Source organism: Melitaea cinxia, chromosome 5, assembly GCF_905220565.1.
Source record: "Melitaea cinxia chromosome 5, ilMelCinx1.1, whole genome shotgun sequence".
NCBI classification, from domain to species: Eukaryota; Metazoa; Arthropoda; class Insecta; order Lepidoptera; family Nymphalidae; genus Melitaea; species Melitaea cinxia.
Window position 1 is genome coordinate 1,818,166 of NC_059398.1, and position 19,265 is coordinate 1,837,430.

Consider the following 19,265-nt stretch of genomic DNA (forward strand, 5'->3'; position numbering starts at 1 on the left):
AATTTAAATATATTTATAAAGTCGTGTGAAGTATTATGTTACTTACATATTAAATGTTAAAATCGTCGTACAGAACCCAGGACACGCGCTATCAAAGTCACGACGCTTTACCTCAGATTTTGCAATCAAATAAAAACATCCGTGTCTATCCGTACATGAAACTATTTATTATAGCACTATGTATATGATTAAAAAGCAAAAACTTATAAAAAGAGGATTTAATAGGCGCATTATATTCATATATTATATTAACTTTGACTTTATAATATTACTATTTCTTTTTTGCCTCGACGTGCAACTACAAAGGTACTTATGCTGTTTTTATACTACTTAATGGTTCAATAACTTTTAAAGTTAAGTAACTAGCTGACCTAGCAAGCTTTTTGCCGCCATATTGTATTCATGAATATATCAAATTTTTTCAATTTTCTTTTGTAAAAACTTTGTAATTATTAATACATTTGGTGCATCGTTAGGAAGCTATGCGCGTATACGTTTTATTTCTATGATAGATTACGGTAATACAAAATCTAGATTTATTACATTTTTATAGCATTACCCCTTAATAACAAATACATTTATTAAGATAAATTAGTTTATTTCTAATTTGTATACATGTAAAAAATACAAACGATGTAACTTTATTCAATTTATGTGTGTTATTTCAATTTATGTACAAAATTTATATACTCTGTTCCGTTCAGAAATACATCCCTGATGATGACAGAAGCACTTAGCTTTTGGTGGTTCTGTAAGTACAATGTATAAAAATAAGATCAAACAAGACAATATTCTAAGAGTCAATCAATAAGAATTTTCAAAAAATATCAAGTCCTCATGAATGAGCTGTACTAAACTTCTTAAAATAATTTTATCAGTAGAATATAAGAATTTTAAATGAAAAAAAAAAAAAAACGTTTGACTCACCTTCAGTTAAATCATCATTAAAATAAATTAATATATCGGGAATATGAATATTTTCCGGTAGAGAAACGTCACTGAAAAGATCTCTTTCGTCGGGAATTCCGTTGTCTGCTAGAGTTTTATTATAGTCGAGTCCTCCGCCGAGGTATCTCCAAGTATAGGAAAGCATATGAGAATTATGGGGCAGGTAACGCATCATAATTTGATATATTGTCTCTTCGGAGCAGACTTCTAAAGTAACGCTGGATCCTTACAAAATACATGATGAACGTCAAAATATATTGTGATTTGTAATTATTTAGCTTTGAAGCTTTACAGTTAAGCGAAGAAAGAGAAAGATAAACAGACTTGTCCTGTAGCGTAGTGCATAGCATCGCTTCAGCCTGTAATATCCCACTACTTGGCATAGGCCTCTTTCCCCATGTAGGAGAAAGATCAGAGCTTAATCCACCACGCTGCTCCAATGCGGGTTGGCGGATATATTCCATAGCATAGCATAGCTTACAGGTATACTGTCGCTAAAGTTATTAAAAATGCAATAAATCTCGACCACTGAACATTAAAAACTGGTAAATACCTCGAGTATCTTAAAGCCAGATGCAAATAAATAATAAACTTTTATAAATTAAGTATCCTAGTCTTCAAGTAAAGAAAAAAAAATTGAAATCGAACTTGACTGATTACATTTGTCTTCTTAAATGAAAATAACTACACACATACCAGTTAAAGTATTAGTAATTCTTATTGGTCGGGTTCGTGCCGTTAATTTTCCAACCACATTACTTTCATCCAGCCACCACGGTTTCGTGATCGGTCGCCAACGTGTCGATGGTACCACCGGTTGCTCATGGCCGTTGCCGTGTTGATGGTAAGCGGTAAAGGTACCTACAATCGGATGTATGTAGTGCACCCAATCGTCACCCTTAAACCAGTGACTTAAATCTTTTCCAGCGTATGATAATATGGACATTGCTAACTGAAAATTTTTGAAATCTATACAAATAAATAAAATTGGAGTGTCTGTTTGTAATATTAAAATAATTCTATCGGATCCCTTATCTCTCTGCTAGAGTGATTTTTGATTTTTATAAGTTATCCCTTGGTGATTTATGTAACTAAATTTTAGTACCTCCTTGAGGTATTTTTGTTTGTTTTTTTGTGCGTGTTGCGATTATTTGGTAAAAGTTATAAAGGGACTGACGTGTCCTTGTAGGACAAAAGTCCATAAAATTAATAAAAGAATATTAAAATAACCGCTTTTTACTAAATGCATATGGATGACACACGGAACATATACCAAAATAACATATTTTTTTTACAATTTTTGTCTGTCTGTCTGTTTGTTCCGCCTAATCTCAGAAACGGCTGGACCGATTTTGACGGGACTTTCACTGGTAGCTGATGTAATAAGGAGTAACTTAGGCTACTTTTATTTTAGAAATGTATTTATTTTATAACTCTACGAACTGAACAACAACCTTCTTGTTAAATTCCACGTGGACGAATTCGCGAGCACAGATAGTATTTATAATAATGTTTCAGTTCTAGGTATATTTGAATACGGGAGGTGGGTATTATTAAAAGACATTTTATTTTTAGACGGAAATTAAAAATATTTTCATGTAGGTACAGTTTTAATAATTTTGGCTACTCAATCACTGTACCCTGAAGGCGACTCTTATGTATAAGTAATAGGCGAAACCTAACTACTATTACTGTTTAATTTACCAATATGTATAGGTAATCATTTTAGGCTAGAAAATTGCATTTTTAGATTCACATAGTAGAAGCAATCTGAGGGATCTACAACACCGAAAATACAATATATAATAGTAAAAATAAATCTTTACCCTTTTCCCGTCACAATACGTAAATCCTCGTTTAAAGCAATTACAGTACTCCACACAAGTATCTTCACAGAACCAATTTTTAACAGGACAGGAACAGCTTTTAGTGCACTTGCAGACCTTGAACTGTTCCTGGAGCCAAGAGGTGAGGTTGCGCACTACGCCGTTAACGGAAACCCAGCAATCGCTAGCTCTGTTGTGAATTGCTACTTCAGCTGGTGTGTACCATTCTTGTTTGGTGTAAATCATTTTAGAAATTTATTTGTAAAATAATTTAAAGGTCCTTGGCATTAAACATATTTTGACAATTTTTATGTATAAATTAAAGTTTACGAAAAGGTTTGCACATATTATATAAACAAACCTTTTTATTTAGAATACACCCAACCAAAGAGTTCTAAAGAAAAAATAAATAAGTTTATAATTATTTTTATTCACCCTCCAACGGCGATTCTGGTAAATTAGTATCTTTCTTCCACTGTATATATCGCACCACTAGATGAAAACTCCAGGAACTCAAAAAAGCTATTTTTTCAGAAATGACTAAAAACTGATTTCGGAATATTTACTTGAGATATCGAGAAAATAGTAATATATACACAATAGTCATATGTTCTAAAGCCTGTTTAATGACGTATTTTTAATGCTATACCCACAAAAATTTTAAAAAGACCATTTTTTTAGTTATTTGAGTTTTCTTTAGGTAATAAGAAACTTTCTCGTGTCATATTTAGAATTACCTTACTTTATCTGAAATAGAAATGTGTACATTACTTTGCATCTTAAAAATATACGACCTACTGGTAGTGTTAAAACCTCAATAAGTTGAAAACTGGCTTTATAAATTAGGTAAAACATGATTATGAATTGAAATAAAACTATTTTGTAATCAAATTAAAATGGTTGCATATTCTACTTAACAACAAGAAAAAAAGAAAAACAAAAAAAATACTATTTTAGTGACTTATATACAACTAGATAGTACTTGCTAGATAAGTATTATATTATTTATTACTCTTATAATCACAGTTGCTATTAGAAGTTTTTTCTACGGAATAAGAATATAATTTTTGTTATTTAATGAACAACGATATACTCCTTAGTATTAATATAACTTAAATAATCATATTTAATTAGTATTCTGTACAATAGCTTTAAAACTCAACCTTTATCTCTAATCTATATGATTCAGTCTTTGTCTTTTACTCTATATAATTCTAAGCCAGTCTCTTTTTTTAAGCTATCACTTAAATAAATAACAATAATACCCATACTTTCAAATCACAGTTCAAATCATTTGTCAATAATAAGTACTTTCTTACTACTAATAGAAATACGTTTGTGAGTGGCACTTACAATTAGTTCTGAAACTAGACAATCATTTAAAAATACCAGTTTAGTTAAGTACAAAATATAAAAAAATATTTCACATAACATTTTTATAAAAAATATCGAATCTTATAAGGATAGTGCGATTAAATATGAGGAATAGAATTGATGAATTGAACAACACTCTCTTTAACTGCAGGGCTAACGTAGGGTGGTTTTTATGTTTCCCTCTTTTTTCTCCCTGTACGAAACCAGTTTCCGTCTTATTAACTAATGCTGTTTTAATTGCTTGATCTCCCAAGTCAAGAGTTGCCTTAAAGAAGTTCTTAAAGACGCGAACGCGCGAGTTACTTTCTTCAAAATAGTAGGCCGTATTTAGAGCCTGGCAGTTATTTGTGCTTGTGTATCGATATTTGGGCTTTCATGAGAATTTTCCACAATGTACTCTCCTGTGTCTTGGTACTTTCAACGTCAAAACGTTTAAGGTCACTAAATCCCCAGAATGTATCAATAAGCTTTTGACGAATAGTTGTGTTGAGTGTTGTACTGCGTTTAAAACTGCATTTTTCTCCGCAAGGTGCTCGCATTTTGCGAGCCTGTCTGTGTCTGTGTGATGTCTTTATTTAGCTTACCCCGGGACATATATGCCTTACCAGAATTTTTACTAGCTTTAACTACGTTAGCTTTCCATGTTTCTGGTTTCTGCAGTTTTTTCTTACCCTTCACTATTTCTCGTGCTAAATGTTTTTCGGAATTATTATTAACAGTATTATTATTGCTGCTTGAGCTGATGATTGAACTGCTGCTGGAGCTGCTATTGGAGCTGCTTGATGACCTCGAACTGGTAGAAGACGATAACAGAGCGCGAGGTCGAGGTAATGGGAGAGTAGTAGGAGATTTACGCAAAGCGGTGAAAATTATTTTTCGTTTCGGTAAAAAGAATTTTTGTAGTTTGGATCTGCGTCCGAGTCGTCAAAATCGTTTCCTTCGCCGCTGTGGACGGGCGATACTGTAAGTATATTTTCGTTTAGAAACTCGTCGTCGTTCATCACTATTAGTTGACTGCTCATCGAGAAATTGCGGCGATGAAACTGACTTTAACTCTTCAGCAGGTATTTCAGGCTACCCTACACTTTTAAGCATCTCCATACCAAAGGATTGAGTTGCTGGCTGATCAGAAATCTGTTTTCTGCATTGACGAGATCCAACATAACTTGCTTTTCCCGGTTTTTCATTTTCCTATACTAATACTACCTTATCATTTAAAAAATCAAGTAAACTCAAGCAAGTCAAAAATGCTAATTATTAATCCTTAATGAGTTACGAAAATTAAAAGCGAATAAAAAATCTACTTTAAATTTGAGATTATAAAATACTATTTTATGAACAAGTTATTATTTTATCAAGCGGGCGAAAAAAACAAATTTAAAGATTCATTCAAGTAAACTATTGTAAGTCGGAATTCATATTTTCTGTCACGTAAACTAGATTAACTCGAAATATATTTAAACAAAACGTGACACAATATTAACAAAACCCCCGCAAATCAAAATATACAGTTTTATTTATCAATCAAAATTCAGCAAAACTCAATCAACTCGTAATTAACTATGAAACTTACCTTATTAACTTCACATAAACTCCAGCAACTCAAAAAATGCCACTATACAAATGTTTTTCTCTCAAGATAGAGAGGAGACAACTAAAAATGGCGGAGTATGATTCGCGCCATCCAGAGTAAGGTCATTCAGCTAAAGTAATGTTTTGCGCCATCTTTCGACAACGGTCGAAGCTATCGTTACGGGAGTTTTAACTCCGCGTAGGTATTCATACCGGGATTTCGAAAACGACACTAACTCAATATTAGTATTTTTTGAGTTAGTGACGTTTTCATCTAGGGGTGCGATATATCCGATGACCGCTCTGGTGTAATGGTGCCCATGTCGTGTCGGCTGTGGCTAAATACCGACGGTCGCGGGTTCGCTTCCCGCTCGGAGTGGATATTTTTTTTATACAAATATTTATTTCCGGTCTGGTTCTTAGTCCATGATTTCCCCATCGTGCCACGTAGAGCACGTTAAGCTGTCGGTCCCGGTTGTTGTCATGTCTTATAACTTATAGCGACTCATAGCGTTGTTGATTAAGTTTCGACCATTCTATAAGGAGAAAGAGACCGATGCCCAGCAGTGGGATATTACAGGCTGAAGCGTACCTATATACCTATATTCTGATAAATGTTTACTGGCGCTGTTTGTTTTGATCCCATCCACCAACTCACCTTAGATCTTAGGCTACCTAATTAGGACGCGACAATCTGCTCATCTCACAAAACTACATTTGAAGTCTTAGAAGAAAAAATGTCTATGGGAGTGCGTACATACACTTTTTTAACGGAATAATGACGCGGTCTTGATAGAAGAGGTTCATCGTCGTCATCGGTTTTTAGTTTTGTTGATGCACTTTATTCAAGACAAGATTACTTCATTATAAAATACTAGCGACCCGCACTGGCTTTGCACGGGTGCAATGCTGATACTAAATATAAAATAAATATTGGCAATATATGCGCAACAAAATGTTTATTTACGACATCAGATTCGAAACCTCTAACTATCAGTGTTCCTCTACTATATTATACATACGCTTCAGCCTGTAATATCCCACTGCTGGGCATAGGCCTCTTTCCCCATGTAGGAGAAGGATCAGAGCTTAATCCACCACGCTGCTCCAATGCGGGTTGGCGGATATATTCCCTACTATGAGTAACGATCGCTATCAGGTGTATATGATTACAACCGGGACCGATGGCTTAAAGTGCTCTTCGGTGGGGAGACCCACAAGGACTGTACAAACACCCAGACCACGGCAAACACCTGTATGGCCAATACAAATGCTTGTCATGTGCGGGGATCGAACCCGCAACCGCCAGCGCAACAGGTACAATCCATGGATGTAACCGTTGCGCCAACGCGGCGTCATTATGCATGTATTATACATATATACCTTCCTCTGGAACCACTATCTATTTACTAAAGAAAACCGCATCAAAATCCGTTGTATAGTTTAAAAGATCTAAACTAGAGATGCCACGAATATTCGGCAATTATTCGGTATTCGGCTATTCGGCCTCTTTTTTTCGCTATTCGGTATTCGGCCGAATATGGTTAACCATTTGGCCGAATACCGAATACCGAATAGCAATTTTTTTATTTCCTACTGTTTTTCCGCGAGCTAGCGTAAATTATAGCCCATGTCCTTTCTAAGGCTCTAGAGTATCTGTGTACCAAATTTCATTTAAATCGGTTCAGCAGTTTGGGCGTAAAATCGTGATAAATAGATTTACTTCCTTATTTATGATAAAATACAGTAAGAATTACCAAATAAATTATGAAAAAACTCAAAATATTACTCACAATTATTAATATATTTAACCAAAAAGAACTAACAAATTAATATTTAAAATCTACCAGTGGTAAGAAACAATCACAACAAACAAACTGCCAGTTTATTGTCTTCACTATAAATTTCATAATAGTTTCAAATAGGCGATTAAATAGGCACATTAAATGTTATATTTTAGTATACAGTACGTACGTATGCACCAACGATCAATGAAAAATGAAATTATGAAACAAAACCGCCCGCGCCTACCAAACGTATCAGGTACTTCAGCGATGCAAGTTTAAACTCGTACGGTGACGAGTTGTGTCTTGTCGCCCGCGAAAAGTACTAAGTGTGGCCGAATATTCGGCTGCCGAATGTTCGGCGCTTCGGCCAAGAGCCTCGCCGAACATTCGGTATTCGGTATTCGGCCAAATTACTATTCGTGGCATCTCTAATCTAAACCTACAGACAGCGGGAAGCGACTTTGTTTTATACTATGTAATGATTCACGACAAAATTACTTCATTATAAAATATAAACATATATTTACAAGGGAGTAAAAAAAAAGCATTTAGTCATTTATTATAAATATATTATATTAATAAATATTTAGAGATTATAATAACGTAATAGGTAAAGATATCACGATTGTAAAATTTTTATTCGTTACGCAGAAAGCTTTACATAAAATAGCTGAAAATCAAAAATATTGCACAATATTTGCACATTAATATTAATATATTTAAAAAAGAGACAAATTCTTTAATGTTGCCATATATACAAAATGGAAAAATTCACATAATTTTTTCAAAAAGGTTAATCCAGTTTTAAGTAATTATTAAAAATTCCTACTATTAGGTACAAATTGTAACATTCTACTAAGTACTTAGTTCATAAAGAGGTTCGATAACAAAATTAATCAGATGTATATTTTTATTGTGATAAATGCTGAAATAACTTGAATGCGTATCTATAATAATAAAAAAATCCTACTGTTTTTAACCGACTTCAAAAAAGGAGAAGTTTCTTAATTAGATTATATTCTTTTAAGGTATTTTGTTTTAATAAAATACATATTTCTAAACAAATTGAACACATCCAAATAACTGATATATATCCTAAATATGGAAACAGACCTATTCCCATCTGTGGGATATTACAGGCTGAATCAATCGAATGTAAAATAGTTGATTTGGCTATTTTTAACCGACTTCAAAAAAAGAAGGAGGTTTCTCAATTCGACCGTACATATATATAATTGTTTTATGTGCGTTCGTGGATAACATTGTCCTTTATGAATCGATTTCGATCATTCTTTTTTTTTGTTGGAAAGGAGATATCCTTATGGTGGTACCATGATAAGGAAAGCAGGATTTGATGATGCTATCCCAAAGAAATCGCTGAGAACCTTCGAATATCGTAGAGGCCACAAGTGCGTTTGTTAACTTTTTTCGTCTACTTATGTACGTTGTATTCGTATATTGTATTTATTGTTTTTTTTTTTTTTTTCGTTTGCTAGCAAATACAACTTTATTGATAAAGTTTGAAAATATTATGGTATTTATTTTGAAATGAAATATTCAATATGATACATAATATATTTAGTGTCAAGAGGGTTGGTGTGGAGCTTGAGATAGGTGTTTGACAATGTCGACCCAGTCCCAACCCCTAGGTTTGTCCCCCGCTCGACCGATCTCAGCTTTGTCCCACGCTCGACGCTTCTGAGCTTTACTCATTTGTTCTTTTTTCTCTGGCTTCTTCGATTCAGTCTGAAATAAAATAGTGTATATGTAAATTGGTTACAAATATTATTTTATAAATTTTGTTAATAATTTTATGGCTATGTGACAACTTTCCAACAAAAACCTTGAATTTACCAATTTTACGTAACTTACCACAGACTTTTACAGGAGAACGGTTTTAGACTTTTAGGGAAAATGTTAATCAATGTGGAGAAAAAAACGCCCACATCGGCACACCCAAAAAATTTTTTACGAGATATTTATATGCAGAATTTTTTGTCTATTCTGGGTGTCGTTGTGGATATAACTATCATGCCTCGAAAAAGACGTAAAACTGTCAGTCCCAGTTGTTATTATAGAAACTTGATAACATTTTCAAAAGAGTTAAGTTCAAACTAATAATAGACTTCAGCCTGTAATATCCCACTACTGGGCATAGGCCTTTCCCCATGTAGGAGAAGGATCAGAGCTTAATGCACCACGCTGCTCCAATATCAATCTAATCAACTAATAATAATCTATAAAAATACCTGTTCAGTAATAGCAATCTTTTCAACTCTTGCTACGATGGCCTCTTCAGTCTGTTCAGCTAGAATTTCTGTTACCTTTTCCTTGAGGCATTCAAATATAGTGTATGTCATTGCACATCCTACCCATTGCTCCGCTTCAGCGTTTACTATTGATAGAATTTTTTCCTTTACCGCAGGTAATCTGAAAAAAAAAATAAAGTTTTCCAATATTTTTAATTGAAGATTCAGAATAGAAAATGTATACATCTATAATACTAAATATACTAAACGTAAATCGCTAAATATATCGCTAAGCCCAAAATTCATGAACAGCTCGACCATTTTGACTAATTTCTATTAAGTAAAATATTAAGAAAACGGTACAAATAAAACTATAAAATTTTCGAAAACAACGACTATTTAAACTTCTTGAATTGAACAGGTCCCAATATAGACCTACGTCAGTCAGATCTCGTCTGAACTGACATCTCAACATGCCAAGACAATACTAAAGCTTGTATGTATATCCGCAACCCGCATTGGAGCAGCGTGGTGGATTAAGCTCTGATCCTTCTCCTATACGGGGAAAGAGGCCTATGCCCAGTAGTGGGATATTACAGGCTGAAGCGCGAATGTAGTATTATGATAGATCTAGTAATTATTTAGTATTGTAATATAGTTAATTTATAAATATTCTCAAGTTATTAACGTTATATAGATAAGTAAAGGATTTCTAATCTTTACGCGAATTTTACTCATTACAATGAAACAACTTTTTTTGGAATATTATCGTGATTTTTTAAGAATTTTTTTTTTTTTTTTTAGATGGTCGGGCATTTCGTACACTTTACAGATAGGAGGAGGATAAAATCCAAAAAATTTGTTTCATTATAATAACTAAAGATTGTGTGGCTACGGTACTAAAGAATAGAGCGCCAATCTTCCCGTGGGTGTCGTAAGAGGCGACTAAGGGATAACACAGTTCCACTACCACCTTGGAACTTAAAAAGCCGACCGGTGGCGGGATAACCATCCAACCGCTGGCTTTGAAATACACAGGCCGAAGACGGGCAGCAGCGTCTTCGGTGCGACAAAGCCAGCCATGCGGTCACCAACCCGCCTGCCCAGTGTGGTGACTATGTGCAAAACACATAAGTTCACACTATTTTTGGCGTAAGCTTGTGGAGGCCTATGTCCAGCAATGGACTGTAAAGGTTGTAATAATGAATAACTAAAGAATTGTTGGGCCACGTAAGTTATAATAAAACAACAGTTCCTACCAAACTGCAATGAGACGAGTATCTTATGCTATGGGACTGGAAACACATATGACTCACTAACAAATGCCTTAATTGTTACAACTATTTATTTAGCCAATACAATTTGTCTGATTTTAAGATTGATAAGGATGATATGTTTCGAAAGTTAAAAACTATATTGTACTTACAAACTTTGATTATAAAATATTTCTAAGTTAAATGTTGGCTTCTCCGTAGGGTACGTGGGTCCCCAGGATATTTCTAATACAAATGACTTCTCTCCTTCTATATACTGAAATTAATAAGTGATATTTGTCAAAGCTTGTAATGAAAACTTACACAATTTAATATTTAAGAAATTAATCCTCAGTACAAGATGCGTAATGCGTGATGTTTAAAAAAGGCACGGGGTAATTAAGACTTCTTTAATTAATAATTATGGTGTCTACTTTGTTGAAATGTTTTACTACAAAAATTTTTTTACAACCATAAGAGGGCGTAACGTAGTAAATGCTCTTTGGGATCAATCTATATATCATCCATGTAATAAAATAATATAAAATTTGTACGGCTTATTTTTGTGTTACACACACACTAGGAATTCTAAATATTTTTTTAATATCATATCAAAAATCGACCATTCCGTTCGCTTAAGCCAAATATAAAAATCATCATATCAAAAATTTCGATCTAACGGGTACATCGTTCCATAGCTTAATTGGCTAGAGCGCCGACACGGTCAGTCGGAGATGCAGGTTCGATCCCCGCTGGAACTGTCGATTTTTGATATGATATTAAAAAATGTATTGAATAAAATGTCAAACTAGAGAAAACTAAAAACTAAATAAAAGGAGGAAGTGAGGTAGAGCATAGCAGGACATATCCTGCTTAAAATCTAGAGCAGCCTAACTGAGAAAATACCTCGACCTTCCAGGTGACCTGAAGGTGACCAGAGCTTCTGTGGGGATTGTTGATAGGGTCGGCAATGCATTTGCAATGCTTCCATTATTGCAGGTGTCTATTAGCTACGGTAATCACTTACCACCTACCAACCTAGTTATAAAATTTACCAACCTAGTTATAAAATATATACATTTTAAAAAGGCCCACGTCTATCGCAGATGTCTCATTCCAAAGATCACAAGTCTTACCATTCCCTTATATATTAATATGTTTTATTTAAAAAAAATGTACATGTGTACACTCTCACTTATAGTTTTTGTTATAGAGACCATTTATTGTAATTGCTTACATCTATTGTTTAGTTTGTATATAAATTTACATTAATAAAATAAAATAAATAATAAATTACAGTCTTGTTAATTTTACATAGTTTATATACATCAGATTTACATGCATTCTAATTTTTATTTTAATGTTAAATGAATACCCTATAACTCAAGTTTATTTTATACATATCACTGTCGTTTACAAAAAAGGAACTATACCTTATATTGATAAGTTTTAGAATCAAGTTGTTTAAAATTTTCATCTCCTTCATAAATTGATTTAAGCACCTCTATCTCCTCAGCCTGCTGTTCAGCATCGTCCGACATTGGTATAATTAATGAGATCCTAAAAAAATGTATTATTAATTTTAAATGACACATGTTTATTTTGAAAACAAGTTTTTTATAGAAACGACATACACAATGTTATAAAAAAATACACAAACACGACACAATATAGATTAAATAACAATAGTTTATTAAACATTATACATATTTACAATTCAAAACTTAAGAATATATTATAGTATAATTATATATATTATTTAATATATTTATATAGATTTATATTAGAACATAGATTGTGTTATAAAACCTTCTTCAAAAATAGGTCAGTTGGTATTTTTGTCATGATAAAAAGGAAAGAAAATATACTTTATACTAACTTATATTAACTATACCGATTTAAAGGTAGGTAATTTAGAAAGAAAATTATAACAGATAAAAGCAACTATTACTCCACCAATAGTATTATTAAATATAACCTCAAACTTTAGGACATTTAACATGTAAAATACAGAAAACTGAAATAAATTATGATGAAGCCGATGAAGGTAAGATAAATGTAAGGAATGTTAACCTAAATAAAAGATACACTTCTATTAAATTTAATTGTTAAATAATATTAAAGTTCTTAGTGAAAACTATTATAATGACTACACAATAATTCTTACCTTATCTAAAAGCACTGTATTGCAGCACCAAGTTGTGACTTTTTAAAAGAATAAATATAATTCATTTAGTAGGTATTAATATTAATGTTCGTCACAGGTTACCATAATTTTGAAATATGAAGATTCCTGTTTTTTTTGACAAGTGACAACTGTCAATCAAACAAACAGCTGGCGATTGTCACAAGCGAATATACTGCAATAATTGCTATAATAAAAAATATATAATTTTTTTTGGAAGTAATTACTTGTACGAAATTATAAAATGATAAATAAAAATTAATTATTATTATGTTCTGTTCTGGTTACTTAATTTTTTGGTAACATCTAGTGTAAATAGTGATTTTCAAATATAATACGAATATGCCTGTACTGTATCCGTATGCTAAATTGAAAATGCTTTTTTAAAATATGGCAATAACAATGCCCTTTGTCATGGAGCATAGAGAAGAGGAGAACGATCGCTATAGAAAATAGTGTCCCGAAAATATCGACGAAATAGCGTAGCGCTGCGATCGCTAAGTTGCCTCAATAAAAGCGCGGGCTGTTGTGCGCTAATTTGAACTGATCTATCAAGTCTATCAACATTTAGTTCGATCATTTTTTAGACATTCGAAGGTGCATAAATTCCTAACAAGCTGAAAAACTGTTTCTGAGCTACAACAATTCAAAAAGTTGTAATAGTTGTTATCGTAATAATATACACACATTTCTACGCTTTTACAGATGTTGTTTCGAATTTACACTAGCATATAATAAATTAAGAGACTGGGTTTCATTTTACCTGATATTCTTTAAGTTTTAACTTATGTATATTTTAAGTATAAGTTACAATGACCGATAGAAAAAAAATTCAACGTATATAACAACTCCAGAGATGTGTATATGGGCAATTTTTTATTTCATTGTCAGTATGATTTTTATGCATGTCCTACCCAGTTCATAGGGTATTTCTTAAACATTTAATGTGTTTAGTTTAAACGTTTGATTTTGTCTTTGTAGTAGACTTTATTGGCTTTCGGAATTTATATAAATTATTAGTGTTACTCAATTTTTTTAAATAAAATTACTTTATTTATGATTACTAAATGGTTATTAAACCTATGTCCTACCACATACTGGCCATAATGTTTCACCTTAAAGAATGTTTTTGAAAAAGCATGTGATGGAGTATTATATCTCCAAAGAAAGGAATATTTATCTTAAAATGATTTTAATAACACACGTTCGTTTATTTTAATATTAAACAAAATTAATTACAATTAATTACTAGGGCACAAAATCTAACTTGGTGGAAATTCCTATTGAGTTACGTTATTTTCTTACCTCTCTTCAAAAACTACCAAATAATATCCTTTTCTTTTAAATGGAAATACTCTTAAACAGTCTGATTTGTCCGCAATATTGAAAGCAAAGCGTTAGATTACAAAAACTAACGGCTGGGCGAGAAGACGTGTTGCAGTGTAAAAATTTTGTTCCATTTAAAAACGTAGTTTTCTCGGGTGGATTGCATGATTTTATGTACTTGCTTGAAAGCAACTGATTTCTTATTGTGTTTATTCCTAAATTATCGCTAAACAAGTTTAATTGCAAGTTTAACATTGAATATTTAAGTAATAGTTTTGTATACTCACCCAAAACGTTACGTTCCATTGAGAAATTTTGTAACTCAGTGGAACGAATTGTAACTCAATGTAAGGGTAAAGGCGCGATACATGTACGTAAAATTATTATTTTTCACTGAGGTGTCATAAAGTATTATTACGACTTTTGTCCGCGTGTTTTATATAAAAATTACTTAATAATTTTGTTTTAGACAATAAAGTTTTACAAAAATGGCTTTGACACCAGCAGAACGTATGAAGAGGTATCGAGAACGACTAAAACTAAATCCAGAAAAATTGGAAAGTATTAAAAAGAAACACGCTGAATATGTAAAATCTAAAAGCAAAACGGTTAAAGATCTGACGGAGAAGGAAAAGGAAAAGCAACGAAAAATTTGGAGTAATCAGAAACGTAAGCAAAAACAAAAGAAAAAACAGCTTCCAGTTCAGGAAGAAAAAGGTACTAAGAAACCAAAAAATAGTAAACCAAAGTAAATTGATTAAGAATTATAAGACTGCTTTAAAAATAAACCAAAAATTGACAAAACTAGTAAATATCTATAAAATACTTTTAACAACATATCTTCCCTTGAAATTGCTAATTCCGAGTCTGTAGTTATTGATATCTCTGTTGATGCTGAAACTGACGGAAAAAACTGTCCCAAGTATTCACTAAACATTAAAAAGAAAGAAAAATCTTTTCCAAAAGTCTCCAAGAAATGTAATTCTGATTTTGAGGTGATTACATTTGCAGCTGATATTCATGTTGACAATTTAGACTGCTTACCAAAACCTAGAATTCCTGATGTACTGGCTTCTAACAAGGAAAATGTGGGCATCAATCAAGCTGACTTACCAATTCCTGTGAATTCTGATATTATGAACATAGATACAAATTTGCAAAATGTTGACGACGTCATATATGCTCATGATAATAACTACCCGGCACACACCACACCAGAAGATTTAGATGGGATTGTAATAGACTTGATGCTGGATGAGGAAGAAAAAAACTCATAAATGCTACTTACGACCTCCCCTATTTTGATCCAAACGACGATGCGACTACGACATCTAGCACGGACAATACTGCAGACCGTAAATTTCAACTATTGTTTGATAGTTCTATAATCTCAAAGCCTTTTGAAACTGTCCATGTTGCAGACAAAACTTTTATCCAGATGAATGATAGAGGAAACTCCGAGACCAAGAAATAAGCATGTTTCAATGGTAGCATGTTCCTCTGCTGAGCCTGTTCTAAAAAAAGTTAAAATTGAAATATTAAAGAATAGGATATTATTAACACCAAATAAAATGAAGATCGTCAAAAGTAAAACTGAACAAAATCTATTAAGTTCAAGACCACTTAAAACGACGATTAAACGTACTGCGTCGTGCAACAAATGTAAAAATATTTATCTTTTTTATAATTGCATGACGAAATGTTCTAAATGTGAACTATTTTACTGTGGAAAGTGCATCACAAGTTCAAAATTCGAAGTTGATGATGTTTATGTCTGTGATACATGTGTGCAGAAGTGAGTAAAATATTTTTTATAATGCCTAGACGAGTTGGCACTAGTAGGTATGAGTAGGTATGGCCTAAAACCTAAGATTGATTAATTATAATTGTAATGATTCGAGGATTAGAGAATAAGTATTAGTTGATCTTAAAATAACTTTCTTATTTGAAGACTGATAGAATAAGTAGGTAACATTTGATCTAAGTCAACTGTCAGATTGTTTGTGCCATAATAAATTAAAACAACCGTGCTTCTCTGGCACAACTGAAAGCCATTAAACCAATCAATCAATCAATCAATCAATAAATTAAAAGATTTTATTTGTTATTGTAAGTAACGGATTTTTTTTAAATATAATTTGATTACTTTTCAGAATTTAGTTAGACTAAGAACATTTTTTTCTACTCAATTTTCTTTATGAGAAGAATAAATTGTTTTTGTTAATTTTAAAGTTGACTTTTATTTTTATAACTTTAAATCTATCTGTTAAATATCATCTTCGCAATATATTGTAGTATTTGTGTATGTAGTATATATGGTGTATGTATGAAGTAATGTATATGTAGTGTTTATATAAATGTATAATTATGTGTATATATATATATATATATATATATATATATATATATATATATATATATATATATATATATGTATTATATGTGTATATATATGTATTATATGTGTATATGTATTGCATGTGTTATATGTAGTATATTTACTTATTTTTATATTATATAGCTTGTAAACTCCTTGCCAATTCTTTATTAACTATTTGTACACTTCCCTACCGCTTCTCATTTTATATGCCCTGTCCTATACCCTAAGGTTGTCTGGAAGAAATCGCTCTTAGCGATAAGACCGCCTTTGTACATCTTTCTTCGTATGTATCCCTTTTGTAACATTTCTTTGTAGTGTACAATAAAGAGTATTTATTATATTATTATTATCTATAGTCATTTTGGTAGCCATAGTGAACATTGCCTTACAATTTTGTTACGTTCCACTGAGAAATTGTCCTCTACTTTAGTAAGTAAATAATATTAATTTGTGTTATACCTACGTTTAGTACGACTTTTTTACGATTGTTATTTAATATTAGAAGATGTTGGTTTATAGATAATTATAATATTTGATATTGAGCTTTTTTAACTTAATAGCTATGCGAATTATAATAGTTAGGCCGTATCAGTAATGTAACTCAAAGGAATTACTGATATCAAGACTCAGCTATCTTTCTTTCTTTTCTTGGTTTTCTTTGATGATTATTGAAAAGTACTTTATTATTTCTAAAATAAAACCTTACATTTAAGCATACTGAGTTATATTATAGGGTTTATAATATTTAACATTTCGTAACTCAATGGATTAATAACTCCCAATAAAGGAAAGGAAAATTCAGTTATTTCATAAAATATTGATTAATTTGTAGATTTTCTTGCCTTTTTACGTACTTTCCTTGTTAACACATCAAACTTAGTTATTTTATCCTCACAAATACGAACTTTTTTTAAAATTAACCTTTTTGCAACATCGACAACAAAATAAAAAATTGCCCATATACGTGGCGAACTCATGCGAAAATTTCGCATAAATTGAAAAGAAAAATCAGAATACAGTGATTAAACTTCGATAATTCGCAAAAAAGGACGTCCCTTTCGGATCAGATAGTACTAAATAATAATTATAGAGAAGACTGTCTTATTTACAAGTCTGTGAGGTGTTTGCATATTTTTAACCACGGGCATTAATTTAATTCACAATAAAGATTCATTCAGAAGTAGACGATATTGGATTAAGTTACATAATAATAATCTATTTCAATGCAATAAAGCTGCGATAGGAAGCTTAGTATAAAACTTCACAGTTAATATAACACTTATACATTTTTTATAACCTTTATTTTTTGTTCACATTTATTGTAAATGTACTTTAAGTAAAATATTTACGATGTTTACCTATTAATAAGATTCGAATATGAAATTACCTATAATAGAAATTAAAAAAGGGTCTGAATAGAAAGTATTTGCCAGATAGTGAAGTGTGAAGCGGAATGAAAACATTCAGAAACTTATCCGTTTCATATCGTTATAGATTCAATAAGTTACAGATACTGAGACTTTATCAGTAAGATGTGAAATTGTTTTTATAAGATCAATATTTTAACATCCCACGGCTGGGATTAGGTCTATATGTTTTCTTTTTTGTTCTGTGATACTAAATAAGTTAAAACTATAGCATTTGTTAGTGGTATTCTTCCCGTATGCTTCAGCATGTAATGCTTTAATATCCCACTGCTGTGCATAGGCCTCTTTCCCCCGTGTCAGTGCTTAAGTCAGAGCTTAATCCACCACGCTGCTCCAATGTGGGTTGGAAGATTTATTCCCTATCAATCGCTATCAGATGTACATGATAACAACAGGAACCGACGGCATAACATTCTCTTCGAGGCACGGTGGGGAGACTCAAAAGGACTGCACAAACAGACCACAGCAAACATCTGTATGGCCAATATAAATGTTTGTTATGTGCGGGGATTGAACCCGCAACCACCACCTTTAGCATTCTATAGCTTTTTTTGTATAAAAATTACATTATTGTCTCTCATTAATTATGAACAATATTATGCATATTTTGATATGGTTTTATTAATTTTTTTTTCAATAAAAATCATAAAAACACCACATTACTGTTTTTAATGATGCTTACAATATGTTTCTTCAAATAATTTATAATTATAAATACAACTTTTCTCAAAGTAAATTAAGAGTCAGTAAATAGTACTAAAATTATCAGAAATATATTATCCATATTATTAGACTATCTGTTAATTATTTAATTAACAATGAGACAATATAAACGTGGCCTTTGCATTGTGACTACTATACAGGTTTACTGGCGAAGTGGTGAATTAGTATCAATATTGAGTGATAGTTAGTAGAAATTAAAAATCAAAATTTGCTAG

At 31.9% G+C, this 19,265-nt stretch overlaps 1 protein-coding gene across 1 annotated transcript; it reads right to left on the reverse strand.

Annotated features, from left to right (window-relative positions):
* Positions 1–9,068: 9,068 nt before the first annotated feature.
* On the reverse strand, positions 9,069–13,310 carry LOC123653388 (RWD domain-containing protein 4). The gene is made up of 5 exons (XM_045589373.1): positions 13,177–13,310; positions 12,443–12,569; positions 11,183–11,286; positions 9,757–9,937; positions 9,069–9,253 (listed from the first exon to the last, which is right to left on the reverse strand). The coding sequence occupies exons 2-5, from the start codon at positions 12,548–12,550 to the stop codon at positions 9,092–9,094; spliced, it is 555 nt and encodes a 184-aa protein (XP_045445329.1). The 5' UTR covers positions 12,551–12,569; positions 13,177–13,310; the 3' UTR covers positions 9,069–9,091.
* Positions 13,311–19,265: the final 5,955 nt, after the last annotated feature.